Genomic DNA, 22382 nt, shown 5'->3' on the forward strand with positions numbered 1-22382 from the left:
CAGCCTGAGGGAGATGGATGAGTGATCAGCTTGATCACTGGTGAAATCTAGGGTGGCAGGCAGAGCTTGGGTCTGAGAGTGGGTGGCCTTACTAAAGGCTCTGGAATTAGACAGACTCACTCAGCCGTTCCTGCCACTGAACAGTCGCAGTCCCTGCAGCACAGAGATTGGGGGCAGCCCCCTTTCTGGCATATGAGAGAGAGGAGGACAGCAGGGCTTCTGTTGTCTATAAGCAAGCAGATCCCAAAGAGGAGAGAGCAAGGGGCCATGGCTAGGTGCATGTGCATGTCCCTCTCTGTGCCTGGTTCCGTCTGCCAGCTTACCGATCAGAGAAGTCCCCCTTCTCCCCTGCCAGGAGGCTGAGGAAGGCACTTGGGGTCACACCAGGGGAGCTGATTCACGCAGAAACATGAGGACTAGGGAGCAGGCATCTCCTCAGTGACCTGCGTTCTCTCCGGATCAAGATGGGCTGCCCTTCTTGGTTCCCATCAAGTTCCCCTCCGGCCGGTAGTGGATGGTCTGCAGCCTGCCTGTTTACCGCTCCTGCTTCCCAGTGCAGTGTGCTGGCCTTGGCCGGGAACATTTTGGATGGAGTATGAGTGCGGAATTGAAAGAAAAATTGCCTTCAGACCCATAAAGCTATGTTAGTTTGACATAATTAGGAAGCTGTAATTTTTTCCATAATGTAGAGCTCAGACTTTATTGACCCATTTAATTTTTTTTAGTAATGACATTTTACTAGAGCAGAACAGCATGCAATGGAGGTAGCCTCTGGCTGGATCTCTTGAATGATTTTAATTAAAAATAATGTCTCCCCTTCTGGTGGATGTACCTTTCTGCAATGTCTTGGCAACAAAACAATACCACTTGGGGGAAAACTTCTTTGGTTTCTGTTTTTACTAATAGAATAACCATACTGTCGATTTCCAGCTTAAAAGGTTAACGTATAATGTTCCTAAAGGAACATCACCTTTTAATTGAGTGATCAGTTTTATCAAATTAACCTTTAGACCTTTTCAGTTTCACTGAGCTGAGTTTCCATTAAATCAAAATATAGAGTAGGAGGATGTTAATCTAATGTTCTTGGAATTAGTCATTTATAGGTCTGTTCCGCCCACAGGGTGCATGTTCACTTGGAAGTGAGTACCTTTCTTGTTTACTTTTCCCTGACCCCTCTCGCCTCCATTTCTGATGAGACCATTTCTGTTAGGGAGGAGCCCAAGGCTGGAGGCCCCCCCTTCTCCTTGCTCTCTCTCCCCTGCTCTGACTGGGTGGGGGAGGTGGGGAGGAGAGACGGAGCAGGCACCTTATGTGGGGCACATTGTGTTAGCATTACCTAACATTACCATGTGCAGTCAAACTAGGTAAGCAGACGAGATGCTAGGGAGTATTGGGATAGGGGAACAGCCATCAGTCATTCTTCCAAGTTCCACTGAGGGTAGGGCCATCTATTTTCCAAGAACCCAGGAGCTTCCTTCTGTCCTTCTCACTCTCCCCCAGAAAATGAGGAGCTGGAGTTGGGGAATAGGAGGGTACCATACCCAGAGAGGAGGGCAGACTTACCCGGTGGCTGGGACTGAGAACCCTGAGCGCACTCCTCCCTTTTCTCTTGGGAGGGGCCTGTCATCAGGATGGAGGCAGTGGCTTTTCCAGGGAAGGCTCTGGAAGAGCTCTGCGGGGGTGCCTGTAGGTCTTGGGGGTGGGATAAAGTCAACTGGGGAGAGGCCTCCTAAGGAGCACAGTTGCAGCTGTATATCAGGCCTGTTCTGCATGCACGGAGTCAGGCCGTTCAAAAAGTGTTTGATTACAGTGTACTGATTTATCAGCCTGCCAAATCCTAAGCATTGCTCTTGATGATGGGGATATGGCAGTGAATAGACAAAAATCCTTGCCTTTGTGCAACTTACATTTTTTGTGGGGGAAGACAGACAAGAAACAAAATTAAAAAGTAAAACTATGTGGGGCACCTGGGTGACTCAGTCGTTAAGCATCTGCCGTCAGCTCAGGTCATTAACTCAGGGTCCTGGGATCGAGCCCCGCATCAGGCTCCCTGCTCAGCGGGAAGCCTGCTTCTCCCTCTCCCACTCCCCCTGCTTGTGTTCTCTCTCTCTGTCAAAAAAATAAATAAAATCCTAAAAAAAAAAAAACAAGTAAAACTGTAGAATGTTAGGAGGAGGGGGAGGGGAAAGTGGCTACCACATGTCAGGAAACAGTCTTATAAAGGTAGGTTAGGGAAGACCTCATTAAGAGGGGGACATTCAGTAAACACCTAAAAGAAGTAAGGGATCAGTTTATATAGATATCTGGGGAAAGAACGTTCCAGAAGAAGGCAGCTGGCGAGCATAAAGATCCTGATGTAGGAGCGTGTTTGGAACATCGCAGGAGCAACAAGGGGGCTGGTGTGACTGGGGCGGGACGGAGTGGGGATAGGTGAAGATGAGCTCAGAGAGACAGCAGGAGCCCGATCTTAGAGGTTTTGCAAGAACCTTGGTTTTTATTGCTCGGTAGGAAGCCACTGGAGGGTCTTGTATGGAGGAGTGATAGGACTTCCTTTGTAACAGGGTCAGTATGGCTGGTAGGTTAGGTTAGGCTGGGCAGCAGACATGCTGGGAGACTGCAGTTAAGTCCCGGTGAGGGATGTCAGTGCCGTGGACCAGAGACGTAGCTGCGGGTGGGATAACAAGAGGTCAGATTCTGGAAGTATTCTGAAGGTAGGGCTAAAGAGATTTGTTGATGGATTAGACGGGAGCTGGGAGAGAAAAAAGGGTTGGGAGGACTTGAGGTGTGGGACCTGAGCGGCTGGAAGGAACGGAAGTTTGAGGAGAGCAGGCCGGCGCTCAGCGTGGGGCGTGTTCACAAGGCGAATTTGACATCTGGGTGGAGGTGTTGAGCAGGCAGTTAGATATTTGGGTCTCAAGTCCCAGGAGAGGTTCAGGCTGAGATAGAAGTTTGAGACTTGTAAGCATAAAACTGGTATTTGTGCTGCTAAAGCCACAAGACCAGACTGACTCACCCAGCGAGCAGTGTTGCCAGCGAAGAGATTCAGGGACTGAGCCATTTAAGTGTTCGGGGGAGCTAGGAGTGTCCACAAAAAGCCTGAAAATGAGCAGCGGGTGCGAGAGGAGGAAATCAGAAGAGTGGAGTTGTGGAGGGCAGAGGAAGGGCACAGGTCAGGGAGGGGACACCATCGGCTTCATCCACTGTGTGCCAGGTGACCGGGTAAGGGCTGAGCCAGCGTGGGGGCCACTAGTGCCCCTGGGAGCGAGGACAGCGGTGGAGTGAGGAAGTGTAAAACCTGTTTGGATTGGGGTCAGGAAACAGTGGTCAGGAAAATGGAGACTGGGGTGCGAACTTGTTAGAGAAGTTTTACCCAAATAAAGGGAGAGATTAGCAGTAGCTGGTAGGAGACATGGAGTTGAGAGGTTTTGTTTTGTTTTGTTCGAGTTAGGAGAAATAACCCAGTGTTTGCTGGGAAAGGTCCAGTAGACAGGGAAGAAATGCTCTGAGTGACTAATAAATACATGTAGTGTTCACTGTGCGCCAGCCTCTCTGGGCACCTCGTACACACCGTGCTTCTTTAAAGGTCGATGGTTCAGGGGAGACAAGGAGCATGTGGGGGCCCACGTGGTGCCTTTGGTGGGAGGTGGGCCTTCACCCATGGGAGGCAGAGAGAAGGCAGGGCTTACGGGCCCAGAGGAAGATGGGAGAGAGCGGGGGGCGGGGGGCATGCTCAGAAGGCAGGAAGCTGTTACTCCCCACCCTGAGGACGGGCACGAGGAGCGGGCAGTTGGAGGAACACGGAGAAGAGAAGGAACAGCCAGCCAGGAGCGTGGGAAGGTACGTGCAGCGGGGACATGCAGCACACTTGCTGAGCGCCGTTCGGGGACCACCTGAGTCGAGTCATCATGATAAAGCCAATATTTTGATCTCTGTCCCTCCGATTCCCACTTGTTCCTAAACTCAGCTAAAGAGTGAGTGGTTAGCTGTTGGTCCTCCGTCCGCCACTGCTCCCCTGCGTCTCTGGCTCTGACTCCAACAGTTCCGCTCCTGTGGCTTCCCACTCCTCCCCTCTCCTCCCCATCCCCCTCCCCTCCCCATCCTCCCCTCCCCCTCCCCTCCCCCATCCTCTCCTCCTCCCCCTCCCCCATCCTCTCCTCCTCCACCCTCCCCTCCCGTCCCCTCCCCTCCCCTCCCGTCCCCTCCCCTCCCCCTCCCCTCCCCTCCCGTCCCCTCCCCCTCCCCTCCCCTCCCCTCCCCCCTCCCCTCCTCCCCCCTCCCCCCCTCCTCCCCCCTCCCCCCCCCTCCTTCCTGGAGCCAGACTTGGCCGAGTGGCCCCCTAGAGATTAGGATTAAAATGGTCAGATCAGTTCAACAAGATCCACGCAAGCATTTTTTGAGTGCCCTTCACGTGAAAGCAGTCTGTTCCTGGGGTTTTAGATGGCACCGCCATCTTCCTCTCCTTCAGTTTGTTAGGCCGTGGTTCGTAGTCTCCGGCCTGCCTCAGTCTGTGGCCACCGCACTGAATGTCACAGTGACTCCCCTTTCTCCTTCATAGATCCTAGAACTTCAGAAAGCCATCCTTTGTTACTTAAAATCTCCTTTACTTTCTCCAGATTTTATCACCAAATGGTTCTAAGAGTCCATTTGCCCTGGTTTCTTTTTTCAAAACAAAGTGTCAGTCATGGAACATTTGGTCTCCAGGGCATTACTTCCGTCCTTTTACCCTGCGTTGTAAGGATAAGCGTTAATCGTGGTTTCTCTCTTTCATATTTCCAGTTCATTTTCTCTTCCTTCTGTGTTCCTTGTTTCTACCAACGTCTGCTGCTCGTCCAGGCCCCAGGCCCCAGGCCCCAGGATCTGATGATGCTGTGCTGTTCCTGACAGTTTTACCTCTAAACTGATCCCTTACTTCTTTTAGGTGTTTACCTACCATCACCAGGATCTGATGATGCTGTGCTGTTCCTGACAGTTTTACCTTTACTGGGTAGTAAATACATTTACTACCCAGTTTTACCTATCGGTCTCCTCTTTCCAGGCCCTGCCACCACCCACACGCTGCCATTGCTCCTTTCTTAAATTTCAGTCCAACAGAAATGCACTGGCACCTCCGTCTTACACAGCGCTAGGGAGACAGGGGTGAATAAGGTAGGCTTCTCTGCCTCGTTTCGGTAACCCATTACCTGATCTTTCCCCCTCTCCTCCATCTAACGAGATATTGCCGTATTCATCTTCATCAGGCCCAGCCCTTCTACTGGCTACAGAATGAAACTCCTTCCACCAGCACTGGAGGCCCCCCGAGATCTCATTGCTCCACCTGTCCTGTGCTCTGGCCAGATTGAACCACTGGCTGTTCTCCTGATCAGCTCGCTCTCTCCTGATTCCATTCTGTTACTTCCTGAGAGTGTCTACTCTTGTCTCCGCATGGCCGCATCCTGCCTTTCAAGATTTGGTTCATAGATCACCTTCCTCTCCATCAACTAGTGGGGAAAAAAAGCATCCTCTCTCCTGAACTCTGTTCCCTTTTGTGACATAAGAGGTCCCCTGGGTTGTGGTTAAGAGCATAGACTCCAGAGCCAGGTTGCTTTAGTTTGAATTATAGCTCGGCTGATTACTAGCTGTGTGACCTTGGCAAGTTACTTAACCTCTCTGTGCCTCAGTTGCTTCCTATATAAAATGAGACTTGGAATACCCACCTCATGGAGTTTTGAGAATTGAATGGGTGAATATATGTGAAGCGCTTAGCACAGTGAGTAGTGTTAATGCACAGAAACTTTATGTAACCATTATCCATCGTGATGTAAAAGCATATACATAAGCCTGTGGGTGTTACCTGTTGTGATGTGTTTATCGAGAGCAAGGTCTATATTTGTTCATATCTGTAGCCCAAACATTAACAGGGTAATCTGTGCTGTCTGTTGGGCATATACTGTGAACAGGGTCCTGTACTTGCCCCTATGTAATATTTATAGCAAAAATAAGATTTTAGCCTTTAACTTTTGTCCATACCTTTTCAGTAACCTTTGAAACAGAATACAAAATCATTTACGATGGGTGCCTGGGTGTCTCGGTTGGTTAAGTGTCTGACTCTTGATTTCTGCTCGGGTCATGATCTCAGGGTCATGAGACTGAGCCCTGCGTCGGGCTCCAAGTTCAGTGGCAGGTCTGCTCGGGATTCTCTCTCTCCCTCTGCCCACCCTCCTCCCCCTGCACATGTGTGCATGCACTCTCTCTCTCTAAAAAAATCTTTAAAAAAAATCATTTACACTGTTCTCTTTCTTCTCTGTCCTCAGGAAGCATCTAACTGCATATTAAAGTAATAGGCACGGTGTCAATGGTATTTTGTAATTTTGAACTTGCCCCTTTATGCTGATCAACCAAATAATTTAAAAAAAAAAAAATCCTCCTTTGAATTTCTGAACCAGTAAATACATTTACTACCCATTTTTTTCCTCCTTTTTCCTTGAAGTAAATTGACTAATCCAGACCTATACCTAACTTGGTCTCCTTTAATTGAATCTAATATTTTGGTAAATTGAGGTCTGTAATAAAATTATCCCTCTGTAACTCATAAAGGAAATAAAATTAAAGTTTGATGAATTTCTATATGCATGTCCTGTGAGAATAAGTTTTTTTGGAATTTATTTGCCAGATGGTCAACCTTTTCAAAGCAGTAATAATTTTGTTATTGTGATACTTAATTTGGGGCTATGTCACCAGCAAGCCTTCATTACTTTTGATGAATATGTTTCAAATGCCCGTTATGTAGGTGGTGCTGTTTTTAAATTCTCACAGAAAAATAAGAGTTTGAACTCTCTTTCAAGTTGCTCCATCTCCTCATCTGTCATGTCTTCATGTGCCATCTTTGGCCGACACCTGAGCATCTGTCCTTCCACACCTGTGCCTGCCATGTTCGGGACCCTAGGCTCTCCTCTTTCCCTCCTCAGCCAGTCCTCGTCGCCTAGTAAATCTTCCTTGGATCTGCTCTGCCTCCTCTCCACTGACCTGGCCTCGGCCCAGAGTCCCTTCGCCTCTTCCCTTAACTGTGACTGAGAGCACCCAGGTTCTGCTTCCACCCATCTGCCCCCATGCAAAATGCAGACTCTGTTTAACGTCCTCCAGTGGCTATGTCAGCCGTCCCCGACTTCTGTACCTCGAGGGCTCCTCTCCAATTGATAGTGCAGTATTTGTATGATCGTTGTATTTTGGGGAAACCTATTGATACTGGAGAAATAGCTGTTGCAGATTCAGTACAATTTTAAATATATATTTATCATAATAGCATCTACATTCCCTTGAAAACTAGAGTAACATATGCTAGACGTTCACTGTGGAGACGCTGACCGTGTGCGGGTGGCATGCTGCCCCTTGCAGTGGTGTGAAGCCCCGAGAGCTCCACGGCCCGGATTCCCAGTGTGCCGGAAGCACCTGGTGCACTCCTGTTTTCCCTTTCACACTCAGGATGATCCTTGTGCAGACCATATAGCGAACGGTCATTCCAACAGTGACCTGCAGAGGGGCATTTGTAGTAAGGTCTTTTCCCACTGTCCTCTGTGGGGAGCATCTCCCTCTCTGCCTGCCTGGCACCTCCCCTGCACGCACTGACCTCTCTCCCCATGAGTCCCCCTGTCCACTTGAAGACCAACACCGTCCAGACAGTTCCTTGTGCCCCGTGTTTCTGTGTTGGTGCCCCCATGGTTTGGTGCCTGCCCTCTGTGGGGATCAGAAATAAGCCTGGTTCCAACTGTGGACCCCCAACCCCTGCCACAGTGCCTGACATATGGGGGTCTAGTATAGAAGTGAATGAGTGGGTGAATCGCAAGGATTAAATAAGTCAATGAAATACATGTAAGGCATTGAGAGTAAGTGTCTGGTGCAGGCTAAGTGCTCGGCTGCTGTTGGGGCCCCTGCTCTGTGCTGGGCACCACTTTAGACTTTGGGAAACAAAGGAAAAAGGACAGAGTCCCTGCTTTCCTGAAGCTTACGTGCTCCTGGGAGGAGCTTGACACCCGTATTTCAGGGAGGCCTGTAAGGAAAATGAGGCCGGGTGAGAACAGATGGCGGTGGGGTAGCAGTGTGGTCTGGAGTACCCCAGCCCCCGCGTCACAAAGCAGAGTAGAAGGGGACTTTGGGTCTCAGAGACCGTAATGTCCTATCTGGCACAGGCACTTAATCAGCGATGGTGGCCCGTGCTGGGGACGAGCGCAGGGGCCGGTCAGGGAAGCTGGCTGTGATCAGAGATCCGAATGGGGAGGAAGCATGAGGACATCTGTTGGAAGAGCACCTGTTGGAAGACCTTCCAGGCTGCAGCAGTGTCAGGAGCACGTGGGGCTGACCCTGACAAAGCAGCCAGTGTCGTTGGCAGTGCGGGGCGGGAGGGTGAGTGTCAGGAAGTAGGTCACACGTGTCGGGTCGGGGCGATCGGGACTTTGTATTTTATTCTCGGTGAGGATGAGGGGCTGGCAGGGCTAGTAGATGGGAGCGGAATGAGTTGAGTCGGTACATTATCTGAGGTCCCTTTTAACTTGATATTTTGTGTTTCTGAATTTCAGTTACAATGTCCAGAGTGTTTAATTAGGCTCGTTGGCATCACTGTCAGTAATAGTGCTGCCACACCTGCCCAGGTCTTAGGAAGACGAGCAGGGCACTCTAACCGGAATAGCTTGAACTTCGGGCTGCTGCGTTAGTGTAGGTGAGCACCCTCACTAGCTCAGTAACTTTGGAGTTTTCTAACTTAATATTAGGGAAAGGGGCGCCTGGGTGGCTCAGATGGTTAAACGTCTGCCTTCGGCTCAGGTCATGATCCCAGGGTCCTGGGATCGAGTCCTGCATCGGGCTCCCTGCTCCTTGGGAGCCTGCTTCTCCCTCTGCTTCTCTCTCTCTCTCTCTCTTTCCCTCTGTCTCTCATGAATGAATAAATAAAATCTTTAAAAAAAAAAGAAAAAATATTAGGGAAAATGAAATGTCTCTAAGAGCTCTTTTATTGTGAGTCTTGAAGACTGTTTGTCAACATTGGAGAAAATGGCAGCCTGAAACAGCTTTCCACATACATCTCAAGCGCCTCCCGATAGTAGCCCCCCACAGTTCTCTGTGCGGCACCCAGGGTGTTCTCCTCACGTTTATCTAGTTCTGTCTTCGTGCGCCCTGAGAGCCTTCAGTGGCTGCCCTGTCGTTCTCACAGTCGAAGCCCACATCCGTGCTCAGGCCTGACCCCACTCCCTGCTCACGGCCTTTGTATCTTTTGGGTCTGCTATGCAGAGAGTTCTCCCACCTCCTAGCCCGACCGGCTTCTCTAAATGTCATGTCAATAGGAAAGCTTTCCCTTCCCTTCACGCCCCATCCAGACAACATTTGTGGTCATTTGCTGCTGCTATAAAATTTTGTCCCACGCCCCACTTTTTTTTTTTTTTTTTTTTTAGCCATGTCATGTCTGAATATGGAAGGATGACAGACACAGAGCGAGACCAGATAGACCAGGACGCGCAGACGTTCATGAGGACCTGCTCTGAAGCAATTCAGCAGCTGAGAACTCAAGGTGAGGTGCTCTGAGAGGCGCGGCCAGCCCGCCGTGACTGTGAAGCCTCAGACAGGATCCACAGCACGCGCCCAGCTCAAGTTCTCTCCTGTGTTGCTATTCAGATTTTGGTTTCAAAACTTTAAAATTCCTCTTTTCTTGATCAGCTGTGAAAAGTCATGAAAAGGCCGTGATTCAAGTTAAACAGTGGGAGGAGGGAGGTGGGGAGGACCCCTCCACGCACAACCAGACATTTCCTAAGGGCCAGAGCCGACAGACTGTGTGTGCCCCTGTGCTCTGTGTGGCATTTAGCGGGTCGGTGGTCAACGGTGTGTGGACAGGGACGGGAGAGGGCGCTCTCAGCCATCTGCTTGGGTAGGAAGCTTCGGCAGCAGACCGTCACGCTGCAGAGGAGGGCTCTGGAGCCGTGGGTGCTTTGGTGTCCACCCCAGCTCCAGCGCATTCTACCCAGACGGCTTTGGGCAAGGCACTCAGTTGCCATGCGCCTCAGTTTGTCTATAAAGTGGCGACAGTCACAGGGTGCATCTGTTAGGGCTGTTAGGAGAATTCAGGTGAGTTCAGCATGTACTTAGCGCCCTGGCTGTGGCACGAGGGCTGTTCGTATCACATAGTCTTCACTCCTGTCCCATTCTCACCAGGGCAGTGAGACAGCCTCCCCAGTCCTGTATCTTCCTTGACCCTTTCGTAATGTGCTTAGGCAGATCCAGGTTCCATTAAATTGCACAGACCTCCAAGTGGCCAGATGCTGCTGAGTTCTTGACACTGACTTGTCTTAGGAAGCTTCCGTCATCACGGCCCTCGGAGGGGGCCACTCGGAGTCTGACGGAAGCTATAGACGTTCTTGCCAGAGAAATACACATACTCACAGAATTTTGTGTACAGTCCCTCATGTGAATCTCAGGTTAGGCAGCCCAATAGGAAAAACATGATTCATGTACCCTACCCTTAAGGGCCTAAACATTCATTGAAATAACCTAGAAGTACATGATTATGAATAAAACCAGCAACTAAGTACCAAGCCATGTGACCTTGGGCTTCTCACTGACTCTGAACCTTATTAGTTTCTCTGTGTGTAAACTAGGCCTCCAGATGGCCTTTTGCATTAGCAGTCATACATGTAAAGTACCATTGGAGTGCCTGCAGGTGGTAGGCACTCAGTCTCTCTGTAAATGGGAGCTGTCCTACCAAAATAAATGGCACAGACCTGAAGCAGATGTGATAGTTTGCAGAAGCCAGGCATCCTTAGGGCTAGGAGAGTCAGGGAAGGTTTCCTTGAGAAGGAAGGTTTGACTCTGTGTCTAAGGGGCCCTTGGAATGGGAGTAGCTGAGGGGCAAAGATGGAGCATTCCAAGCTGAAAAACAACCCAGACAGGCGGGGGGTAGTGTGGGGCTTGAGTTTGATTTAAACATGTTACTTGAAGCTCAGCTTGAGCATTGGATGCTGTTAATACAAACGGGGTCAGCTCTCAAGAAGTGGGGCGCATCCAGTACGATCCCTGTGCCCTGTAATAAACCATAAATTATTTGACTGTGGTTTTTCTACAGGTTTAATCTTTTCCTCTTGCAAAGCCCAATAAATCTTCCTCTTTTAAAAATGTAATGTCACTTGACACAGACTTGTTTTATCGCCGTAGTTTTATAAATACTTTCCGTAAAGAAACGGTTCTGAGGAAGCTGATGAGTGGTTGCCCTGTGAAACCGAGCACAGAGACCTGACTGCTGTCCGTTTGTGTTCCAGCGCACAAGGAGATGCCCTCCCAGCAAGTGAAGGAGCACAGGAGCGTGGTTCTGGATTTCATCGAAGATTACTTAAAAAGTATTTCACTTTATCTTAAAGGTCAAATGTGGCATTTCACCATAGACATGATGCAAAATTTAGCTTTGCTAGCTGAAGACTGTAGTGTCTCCTTGTACTTAATGACACCTTTGCCTGCGAAGCGGTTTTAAATGGTCTCTGTTCTGGTGTTTTCCCTACAACAGGAGTATGTAAACTTTACTCAGAACAGAGAGCCATCCGAGTTAAACGAGTGGTGGATAAGAAGAGACTGTAAGTATTGTCTCTGCTGGGGTTCCTTAATTAATAATAGCAATGATAGCAGCTAATGTTTGTAGAGTCCTTATGCTTTGCAACATAGAGTGCTTGGATTTCTTCACAAAATGCGATAGCTAGTACTTACAGAGCCCTGACTGCTGTGCCAGGCACTGTGCTAGATTCACAACCACCTACCCTGAGGGGCAGGTACCGTTCTTAACCTCATTTTCCAGATGGGGAGGCTGCCGCTCACGAAGCTGGGTAACTCCCCCAAGGTCCCACAGCCCGGAGGTGGCAGAGCTGTGCTTTGAGCCCAGGCTGTTTGTGGGTTCAGAATCCCTGCTCAGGCCTGGCTTGTGTTAGCGACCCTGTGTGGCTGGCAGTTTTAGCCATCTTACGTCTTTCTCTTTGCCCCCGGCGCCTCTCCTTGCTGTCTCTCAAAGGATTTTCCTGAGGCAGGAGCTGGAGCACAGCAACCTCTGCTCCCCTGTGAGGCGTCCCTCGGCTCATCTGCAGCGTGCGCCTCCCTTCTGACAGAGCACTCGATGCCACATGCTGGTTTGCGGGTGAGGCCGTTAAAGCCCCAGGAGGTTAAAGGACTTGCACAAGGCCCCACAGCTAGGAAGCAGCAGAGCCAGACTTCAGTATCTCCCGTGGCACGTGTCTGTTCCCCAGCCTGTCCTCCCCGTCGGGGTGCACGCCAGCTTCTAGAGCACAGGGACTCAAAGCTGCTTCCCTTGCAGCTGCTCAGCCAGCCTGAGATAGGATTCTTCAAATGAACAGGAAGTGCTAGGTCCAGGCTTCACCTCTGGACCACTTCTGAACTGGCCTTGGAAAGATTTTAGGGCGTTCTTTCAGAAGGTAACAGGGCATACTCCCTGGGGACAAATTTTCTTAATTCTGATTGTGTCGAGACCCCCAGCACCAGTCCCGGGTTAGGTGGTGTGCTAGGAGGACTTGCGGAGCTTGAGGCTTGGATTTGTTACAGTGAAAAGGTGCAGAGCAAACGACGGAGGGAAATGGGTGGTGTGCAGAGGAAATCGTGAGCGGGCTTCCAAGAGTCCCCTCCAGTGGAGCCGCACAGGATCTGACTTGTGACAAGGTTTGAACGCCAGGGTAACGGGGCCGACTTCTCAAACAATGGGGTTTGTGTTAGGTGCAGGAAGAGGAGGGTCTGGGAAAGCGATGACAGAGGAAGAAAGCAGTCCCGGTTTGGGGAGGATTGCAGGTGGAGGGGCACCCAGAGCCGTCCTGGACGAGAAAGGTGGGCCTCGTCACCGGTGACTTACCATCCACAAGGCGTGGTGGTCACTTGACCCCCCGCCCACCAGCGGGAGAGGTGCCCATTTCTGCTCCCTCGCCCAAGCGGACCCTGACACTTGAGACTTAGCGGGTACCCCAGGTAAAAGTGGGAAGAGGCTTTTGCTGCTGCCTCCTCACTTCCTGGTTCTCAGCAGAGGCTTCGACAAATTAAGATCAGTCAGATGGGAGTTGTTCTCATTTCGACAGTCGAGTACAGGCTCGTCTCCTGCCGCCTGGTTGGCCTGTGCCAATTACTTTGAGCAAAAGACCTTGAGGGAAGTAACTGTGTGACCCACACAGTGTAGTCCAGCCTCCTCCTGGTTCTTTCCTCACCTTGTCCCGGAAGACGACTGCCCGGAACATATATATAATTTCACCATTCCCTCGCTTCCCATGTCTTACAAAAGCTCAGCTTGATGGCGTGGCATTCAAGGCCCGCAGTGAGCAGATGGCAGCCGTCGTTTGTTACTCGGCACCTGTGGGTCTCTGCTCTGACCATACGTAACTTTGTGTTCCGAAGAGGCCTTGTTCTCTGAAGCCCTCATGCCTTAATCCTTGCTGATTTCTCTGCCCAGAATGCCCTTCATGTATCCCTGTACTTTCTGCCCCTCTTTGCCCTTTCCTCTGGCAAGCAAACTCCTGTTTGTCCTTCCAGCCCCAGTTAAGACTTTGCTTGCTCTGTAAAGACTTCCTGGCTTCTGTGGGCCGTGCTGGTGACGCCTTTCCGTGTGGGTTCCCTGCACACTGTCATGGTCGGTGTAACACCACGCGCTCCTGGAGGGCTGCAGTTGGACCCCCCGAGCCCATCATGCAGCACGTTGCCCGTCCTGGTCTGGGGAAGCCGCTCACTGAGGGCTGCTGAGTGAGTGAATGAATGGGTGCCTGAAGATAAGTTGACTATAAGAGTTTTTATTATCAAGTTGGATTTGTGGGTTCTTTGTTTTTGTACTGTTTTGTTTTGATTGGTACTAGTTATTGATAAAAATTATTCTCATAAACCAGACTCAAGAAACCCAAGTGCTCCTGCTTTGTGGCTGGGTTGCTACTATCATGTTTCTTTTGTTTTTGACAGAAGTAAAGCATATTTGTTAGTGAAGGAATTGTCTGATTGTTTATTTTAAATCTTTCATAGTATAGGAAAAAAGGTACTCTCTGCTGGTATTCGTTTTCATGCAGTGATCTCTCATAGCAAAGGGCGCTTATTCTAAAATGGGTGAAATGTTTTGCTCATTAAACCAGAAGTAGTCTCAGCTGATCTTTCCGCTGTTCTCTCTGTTTTCTTAGAAAGGTAGCGCCATTGTTAAGTGTGACTTTTTTCTCCCATCCCCGTAGCAACTGTACTATCTGAGTTGATAGTGGCACCTGCTGCCGGTTGTCTTCAGCTGGACATAAGGGCTGGGGAGAACTTTTACTGGGGTCTCATGTCTCTTCTTTCTCCTGCTCTAAGACCGTGAGTCCTTTGAAGGCAAGGTCACTGTGTCTTCCATCTCTGTGGTCCCAGCACCTTGATCAGAGAGTGCCACAAAGTAGGTGTTCAGTTAATGGTTCTTGAATGAAGGAAAGAATGAGGCATGGTCATTCATTCTTGGCTCAGGTCTACACAGTAAGAGCTTATAAGTTGGAAAGGTTGTGGGCCACCACTGGACACAACATTGGCACAAGTGGCCTTGTCATCCCAAAAGGGTTTGAAATATGCCCGTTATCCTCCTAACCACCTTAAAGCACTAATATTTTGGTTATAATTAAACTATCACATGCCCTCTTGGGAATATACTCTAAAAGCCATCTGAATTAATCAGAAACATTTTCCCTTTTCCAGAAAGTAATCCAGTTCTGTATTATTGGCTTTTCCTTGGGGAAGAGGTTTAAGGTGGCTGTCTAGAAACCAGAACAAACCTCTGTTATTCTTCTCTGCGAGTTGTCTGTGGAGGCACAATAGACTATATAAGAGTCCCGGAACAGATTTGAATAAAATATTAGGCCTGTCTCTTTAAAGTGCAATTTCTTTCTTATTCAGGGGTGGGTTGTCTGATCCTGTGTCTACCCATGATGACCTGGCTTTAAAGTTTGCTGGTTTGGGCCCGGATTTGAACACATTACTTTCACTAGTACAAAGATATTCTTAGAGTGGGAACTTTTGTCTATTTTCTCCTGTCTAAAGGGAGATTTGAGACGGATCAAACCTCCTGACTGAAAGATGGTGGTTTCTTCTCACATTGGGTGATATGAAACATTATGGAAGAAGGATGAGGCACCTTCTGCATTTATCCGTGTAGCTTGAAGTTAATTTCCAGAATATTAGCAGATCCTACTGTTAATTCTAATGAAGGATAACGTGAGAGTTTCCTAAGGTATCTGAGGGGATCCTGGTGACCTAAGTAAGTGTTACCCTAAAAACAGATTCCGTGGTCAAACAAGTCTGAAGAACATTGAACAGTTCTCCAGGTCTGTATGTTGCCGTGTGCCTTGATTATGTTTTCCCAAGCCCTGCTCGCTGTGGAGCTCTTCACCCTTGAATCGCGGGCAAATGCACTTCAGGAAATACCGCCTGATCCCTTGGCTGGGTGCATGACCTTAAGTTTATTATTTACGCCCTTAAGTTGGTACAAAAGATCAAAATTTCACTACATTCCGTTTTTCCTCCTCCTCTTTGAGAAAAGGCACGGGTGCTCCTGCAACACATACTCTCCGGATACTTAGTTGGTCCTTGCAGAGTGTACTCATATTATTATTTATGATTCGGTTCCCTCATCCTAGATTGGAAGCTTGGTGAGGGCACCATTGTGCCTCATACGTCTTAAAATTGAGCCCCTAACCCAGGTCCCTGCACACAGTAAGAGCTCAATAAATTTTGCCAGTGCAGGGGGAGTGGGGGGGGTGGTTAGGGATGATGACAACAAAGATGCAGGAGGACACGAAGTGGTGCGGTGTGATAGGAGGCCCATAGCAGTATGATTTTGTCCCTTTTAAAAATTTCAGATTTACCGGGGTATAAGTGACGTGACCCTGTAAGATACAGTGTGCACTGTGGTGATTGATACACGGGCACATTGTGCAACAGCTCCAGCTCAGCTCGTTCAGGAGCACACCCGTCACCTCACGTATTTGTCTTTTTCTCTTCTTTTGGGTGAGATTGTTTAAGTTCTACTCTCTTAGCAAGTTTCAGTTGTACAATACAGGGTTAGGAACTGTAGTCACCGTGTTATACATTAGATCCTCAGATCTTATTTATCCTAGAGCTGAAAGCTTGTGCCCTTTTACCAGCCCCTCCCTGCTTCCCCACCCATGAGTTGGTCCTACTCACTATCTAGAACAGGGGGTCAGCACAGCGTGGCCTGTGGGCCAAGTCTAGCCTTTGCTTGTTATCATACAGCCCTCGAGAGCCGAACATGATTGTTAAAGTTTTAAAGGTTTGTAAAACAAAAAAGGGGAAAAAAGAACACAAGATGGAGATCATACATGTTCTACAAAGCCTAAAATATTTACCATCTGGCCCTTTCCAGAAAAAGTGTGCTGACCCCTGGCTCACAACAGGCTCTCTGAGGTGAGGGACCGCTTTTTTGTTGTTCGTGGTTTGCAGTCCATTGTGGACGGATGCGTACTCCACTGCGCAGGTCAGGCTCACAGCCCGTGCTGCTGGCGACCCCGCCACCGGAGTTCCATCTGAACTATATATGCTGCTCGGCAGTTGTGTTTCTGATTACATGGCAATGTCAAAGTGCTATAAGCGTTTCTACATGCTTGCTCTTCTTGGTTTTTGTATTTGTCTCATAGCAGGACCAGTAACAGTTCACGGTCCGGTAGCGGTCTGTGGATCACACTTTGTGCAGCAGGGGCTTGATGCCCAGTAGATACGTGTGTGGGTGTGAGGATAGCTTACTCACGGTGGTGTGAGGCATTTCCTGCTCTGTGGGAGTGCACAGTACCTGTGCTAGAGTGGATACCTGAGTCTGAAAGCCACTTTTGAAATGATGGTACTATAATATTGTGTACCAAAAATACCTTCTTTCTACCGAGAGCCTTGATTGGGAGCAGAAGAGAAGTGTAAGAGCCATACTTAACTCTGGAATATTAACCACTTTTCTCTTAACTTTTGTATAAGTCCAAGAATTTCCTCCACATATTTTCTTGTTTCAAAACTGAAAAGTCTGATTCCCACCCTCTTTCTCTCTCTTTCTAGTCTTCTTAAATTTTAAATAGAATCCCAAGGTTGTCAAATAAGGGACCTGGAGACAGATGTTGGCCAGGTGGAAACTGTGTTGATTGCAGTTATGAAATGCTCAGCCTTCAGTTAGAGAAATCAATTTAAATAAATCATGGGGCATAAACTGATCTTTCTGATGAGTTTTTAAAAATTGCTTTTTTCACAGTGCCTTCAACTAGTTAATTTGTAATTTCCCTGAGGATTGCAATAGACATTCTGTGTATAATGAGATCTGTTTTTATCACTTAAAAAAAAAAAGCTCTCGACTTTGTCTACTGCATTGCAGTCTTTTATTCATTTTAAATTGAAAACTGGTACATTAGCATACTCTTGACACAAAGGATTACAGACTTTACAGGAGCCCTTTATTTAAAAGTCAATTAAGCCCTTCTTCCTAAACAATTGAGTCCTGCTGCCATGGAGTGGGGCAGAGCAGGGAGGGTGAGTGCAGGGGTCGGGGGGCCACTGGCTCCCAGGGCAGGTCGAAGCCAGAGTAAGGAGAGGGGCGCACCCCTGTAGGGGGTAGAGAGGCAGTGGAGATGACAGGTTGGTTTTGTAGGGGGATTGGTCAAATAAGTAAATATACAAGGATGATGGAAGCCAGGTTTCACACAGTGAAAGGGGAAGCGAAAGGGAAGAAGCCAGAATGAACCCTGTGGTGTTGGGTTGGAAGGAAAGGTACCGGTGTGAACTCCTGGCTTGCAGTTTGCATGGGGGAAATAGAAATATGTATGGTTGTAAATGAGTATGTATGTGTGGGTGTGCCAATGGGCCTGGAAGCGGACGCCCCAGTAGCCATAAGCCTGCTTAGCACTCAGATCTTGGCTTGTACGTAGCCGGTTCAGCTTCCAGGAACTAGGGCTCCTTGTGGAAATGACTCAGTCTGGGGCTGGGGCAGGGAAAGTAGGACATGAACCTGGAACATTTTGTCACACCAGACAGCAAGGAAGGGCTCTGAGGATGATGGGAACATGGGAGGAGGACCAAGCCAGCTTGAAGGGGTTTCCCCTGGCCAAATTTAGAGACAGTTTGAGCATCAAATAAAAGATAGTAGCAGATGATAACCCACTGAATAAAATAGGACATCATGCGTCCATCTCCATAGGAATACATAAGTGAGTACACTGAAGGTTTGAAATTGATAATTACATAGTATCGAAGCACTCCCTCCCCCTTAACTTCTTAACTACAAAGGGGGAAAGAGTAACTTTGCAGTGGGGAACTGGCAGCCACCACCTCAGTCGGGTGATCAAAGTGAATTCACGGACAACCTGATGGAATGCACTGAGAAGAATGTAAATAGAATATCACTTTTTTATGCCAAAGATGCCTAACCTGAATCCAGCCGTCAGGACGGTCAGACACCCTCAAACTGGGGAATGTCTTATAGGATAACTGGCCATTATCGTGCATCAAGGTCATGAAACTTGGGGAAAGACCACAGAACTGCTAAACCAAAGGAGCCTGAAGACAAATGACAACCAGATGCCATGTGTGATTCTGAATTGGATCTTTCTGTTTGTTACAAAGGGTATCATTGAGGCAACTAGGCAAAATAGGGTGGGGTCCAGGGAAAGACTGGAAGTAGTGTAGCGATGTGAAATTTCCTGATTTTGATGGTTGTATTCTGGTTGTATCAAAGAATGCTTTTGTTTTCAGGAAATCCTAAAATAGAGTGAAGGGAGATCAGGTTGACAACTTACTCTCTGATGGTTCAGGAGAAAGGGTTCTTTGGACTGTACTTAAGATCTTTCTGGATGTGATTGTTTCACAACAAAGCAAATAAGAAACCACAAGATACCATCTCACATTTATTAGAATGGCTAAAATAAAAATGACAAATGTTGGGGGACAGGTGTGCTGCAACTGGAACTCTCGTCCGTGGCTTGTGGAAGTATAAAATAAGTCTTTATTAAAATAGCCAAATAATTCTCCTGAGTGCAGGGGCCATCCTGTGACCCGGTGGCCCCACTCCTAGCTTCCCTGGGCCTACCATATCTTTTCTGCCCTTCTGTGCCTGGCAAAATGTTACTTCTTTCTCAAGAGTGCACCCAAAAGTTATCATAAAGCCTTCATGATAAAAACTTTCAGCAAACTCGGACTAGAAGGTGTGCATGAGAAGGTTCACTCAGTAGGATTAGGGTGTCCCAACTCTGCACATTATGAAGAAACTGGCTCTGGGCCAGTGTTTGGAAGATAATCTCCAAGCTCTTGGCATATCCTGCCTGCTAAGAGGGTGTTTTGTTTTTGTATACCTGGAGCCTTGGACCGTCACGCCGGAGAGTTTATGCTACTAACAGTGTGATTTATGACAGGGGCCTTGAACCAAACTATTTGAATTTGACCTCTGGAGGAACTGGAGACTGAGTAACTAAGGTTAGCTACTTGAGTGCTCCATGCTGCATGCCTGACTCCCAGTGAAACGCTGGATGCCAAGGCCCCAGGGAGCTTTCCAGGTTGACAGTACTCTGTATGTGCCCATGTTCTTGTTGCTGGGAGAATTAGGTGCTGCCTGTCGTATTTCACTGGGAGAAGACAACTGGAAGCTTGCATCTAGGCTTCTCCTGGACTTTCAGGAGTAGAATTGAGTAATTCCTCACATCCGTACAACTCCTAGTGCTCATCACAAGTGCCCTCCTCAGTCCCCATCACCCATTTAGCCCACCCCCCCCACCCACCTTCCCTCCAGCAACCTCAGTTTGTTCTCTATTGTTAAGAGTCTGTTTTATGGTTTACCTCTCTTTTCCCCCCATGTTCATCTGTTTTGTTTCTTAAATTCCATGAGAACTGATCTCTATATATTTCTTTTTCCCGTCTAGGAGTATGATATCTCTTTCCATTTGTTGCAGGGTATTTTTGTATCTTTCAAGAACATCTTTTAGTTTTTCCACACATGGGTTTGGGCTTCTCTTGTTAAATTTATGCTGTGATATTTGTTGTCATTGTTAGTTTTTTATTGTTTGTTTTGGCTATTGCAAATGGGGTTTTCTCTTTCCCTGAATCTTGTCACTGTCAACCTGGCACTTTCTGAGGAACATTTAAGTCATTGTTTTGTTATTACAAGTAGTGCTGTGATCAATATCCTTATAACTATATCTCTGTGTATTTGTGAAACTTAGAGTAGCAGATGTATTTTCCAAAGATGGCTGCATCCAAACATGTCCCATCCCACATGGTCTTATTAAAATCAGTTTGTCACTGCTCCGCTGGGAGGGAGATGTGAGGTGTGTGTCCCCTCCCCTTGAGCCTGAGGGGACCGTTGTAACTGCCTGGGCCATGGTGTAGGGCAGAAATGACAGCATGTGACTTCCTGGCTGTTATAAAAGGCACTGACGCTTCTGCCGCAGTCTCAAGGGACTGCCTGCTCTGGGGAGACAGTGACACTCGCACGGACCTCTGACGAGGGAACGAGGCTCCCGGCCATCATCCGCTTGGCAGCCATGGGAAGGAGCCTCTTTGGAAGGGGATCCTCCTGCCTGTGGCAAGCCTTCGGGTGATGCAGCCCCATCCAGCATCCGGCTGCACCCTCAGGAAGGACCCAGAGTCAGAACTGCCCGGCCAAGCCACTCCCAAATTTTCTGGACCCAGAAACACTGATGGGTGGTAAATGATTATTGTTGTTTCGAGGCACTAAGCTTTAGACTGATTTGTTTCCCCGCCATTGTCGCTGGATGCTTAGGAAGGTTGATGTTATAGTTACTTTTGAAAATTCTTTTAGGAATGTTCGAGAAGAGCATTTCCTAAACATCCTTTCTTAGCCCCCTGTCTTTTCCAAAAGCCCCATGAAAATGGTCTCTGCAGTCACAGGTTATTTGGAAAAGACATCCTTTTGGAAATTCAGAATATATTTTAGCATTATGAAAGGCTCTAAAAATCGGTAGCGCCTGGGTGGCTCAGTTGTTAAGCGTCTGCCTTCGGTTCAGGTTATGATCCCAGGGTCCTAGGATCGAGCCCCGCATCGGGCTCCCTGCTCTGCGGGAAGCCTGCTTCTCCCTCTCCCACTCCCCCTGCTTGTGTTCCCTCTCTCGCTGTGTCTCTGTCAAATAAATAAACAAAATCTTAGAAAAAAATAAAGGCTCTAAAAAGTTGTAGAGTAAAATACCCATCTAGCTTTGACTCAGTTTTCTCAGATTCATTTGACCAGAAGCCCCTTTTCATGGAACATGGTGGGTAGACTCTACTCTTCATGGAGCAACTGTTAAGAGCATGCCTCTGAGGCAGGTTCCTTAAGTCACATCCCAGCCCAGCCATTGACTAAGTGTGTGACCTGGGCGAGTTTCCTCACTTCCGTATACCTCGGTTTCCTCCTCTGTAAGAAGGTCATCAGTATCATTACCTACCTTATAGGGATGTATGGCATTAAATAAATTTATCCAGATAGCGTGCTTAGAAAAATGCCCAATACATAATAAGCCCTCAGTAAATGTTAGCTGTGGCATTAACAAGAGCGTCCTTGTATGTATTTACATTGTTCCTTTTATGTATAGTCTTCCTGGCTCGTAATATGGAATTCATCATCGATCTTTTTAGCAGTCTACCCATAATTTTTGTAGTGCTGTGTCGACTCCAGGAAAGCTATTATAAGGCTTGTCGTTTCATGATCGACAAGTTTTTTCTCCTACTAGCTAATTACTGACTGTTATAAGGTATCCATTCATTCAACCTGTATTTATTAAACACTGAATGCCAGGCACTCATGTGGGACCCAGGGCTGCGCAGCGACCATGGCCGGCAGTCCAGAGCCCTGCTCTGAGAGCGTGCCCTCCCGCAGAGCGAGGCACGCAGTAAACAAGTGAAGTAGCAAGGTCACCCCAGACGCAGGAAACTGCCTATCAGGAGGACAAGGGCTGTGGCACGGTGTGACATGGGGAAGCCTGCTTGAGGTCGGAGAGACAGGGTAGGCCTCTCTGCGTGAGGTGAGCTCGAGCCCAGCCCTGAAGCTGGAAAATAGTACGGCCCTAAGAGGGGCCCTGAGGCTGACGCCAAGTGCAGAGGCCTTGGTTCCTGAGACGAGTCGCTTGTGTATTTATAGTTAACTTATTTAAGATACTACTTATATATACTACATAATGTGTGGGCGCGTGTGTGTGTGTGTATTTAGCAACACTTTTGCACTGGTGTGGAACAGCCAGTGTCCTGGATTTGTTGAACAGTCAGCCTCCGCCACGCACGTGTTGAGTGCGGTGTCAGTATGTGGGGCAGGTTTGTGCGTTCTTTCCTTCAGCGCTTACTGACTGCGTTCCTTCCCTCGTGAGCTTTGGTGGGGTGCCCAGTCCTCCCCCTGCAGGCGGTGACCCTGGTCCCTTGTAGTA

The 22382-nt window shown here is 48.3% G+C and overlaps 1 protein-coding gene across 4 annotated transcripts in view; it reads left to right on the top strand.

Annotated features, from left to right (window-relative positions):
* The window catches only part of STX18 (syntaxin 18), a 117233-nt gene that overhangs the window by 72965 nt on the left and 21886 nt on the right, over positions 1-22382 (top strand). For all 4 annotated transcript variants that reach the window (XM_027598141.2, XM_027598145.2, XM_027598142.2 and 1 more), the window contains 3 exons: positions 9417-9532; positions 11271-11348; positions 11513-11579. In XM_027598141.2, coding sequence (XP_027453942.1) covers positions 9417-9532; positions 11271-11348; positions 11513-11579 — 261 coding nt within the window. The remainder of the gene's footprint in view (positions 1-9416; positions 9533-11270; positions 11349-11512; positions 11580-22382) is intronic.

This window comes from Zalophus californianus, chromosome 2 (assembly GCF_009762305.2).
Source record: "Zalophus californianus isolate mZalCal1 chromosome 2, mZalCal1.pri.v2, whole genome shotgun sequence".
In the NCBI taxonomy this organism is placed as follows: Eukaryota; Metazoa; Chordata; class Mammalia; order Carnivora; family Otariidae; genus Zalophus; species Zalophus californianus.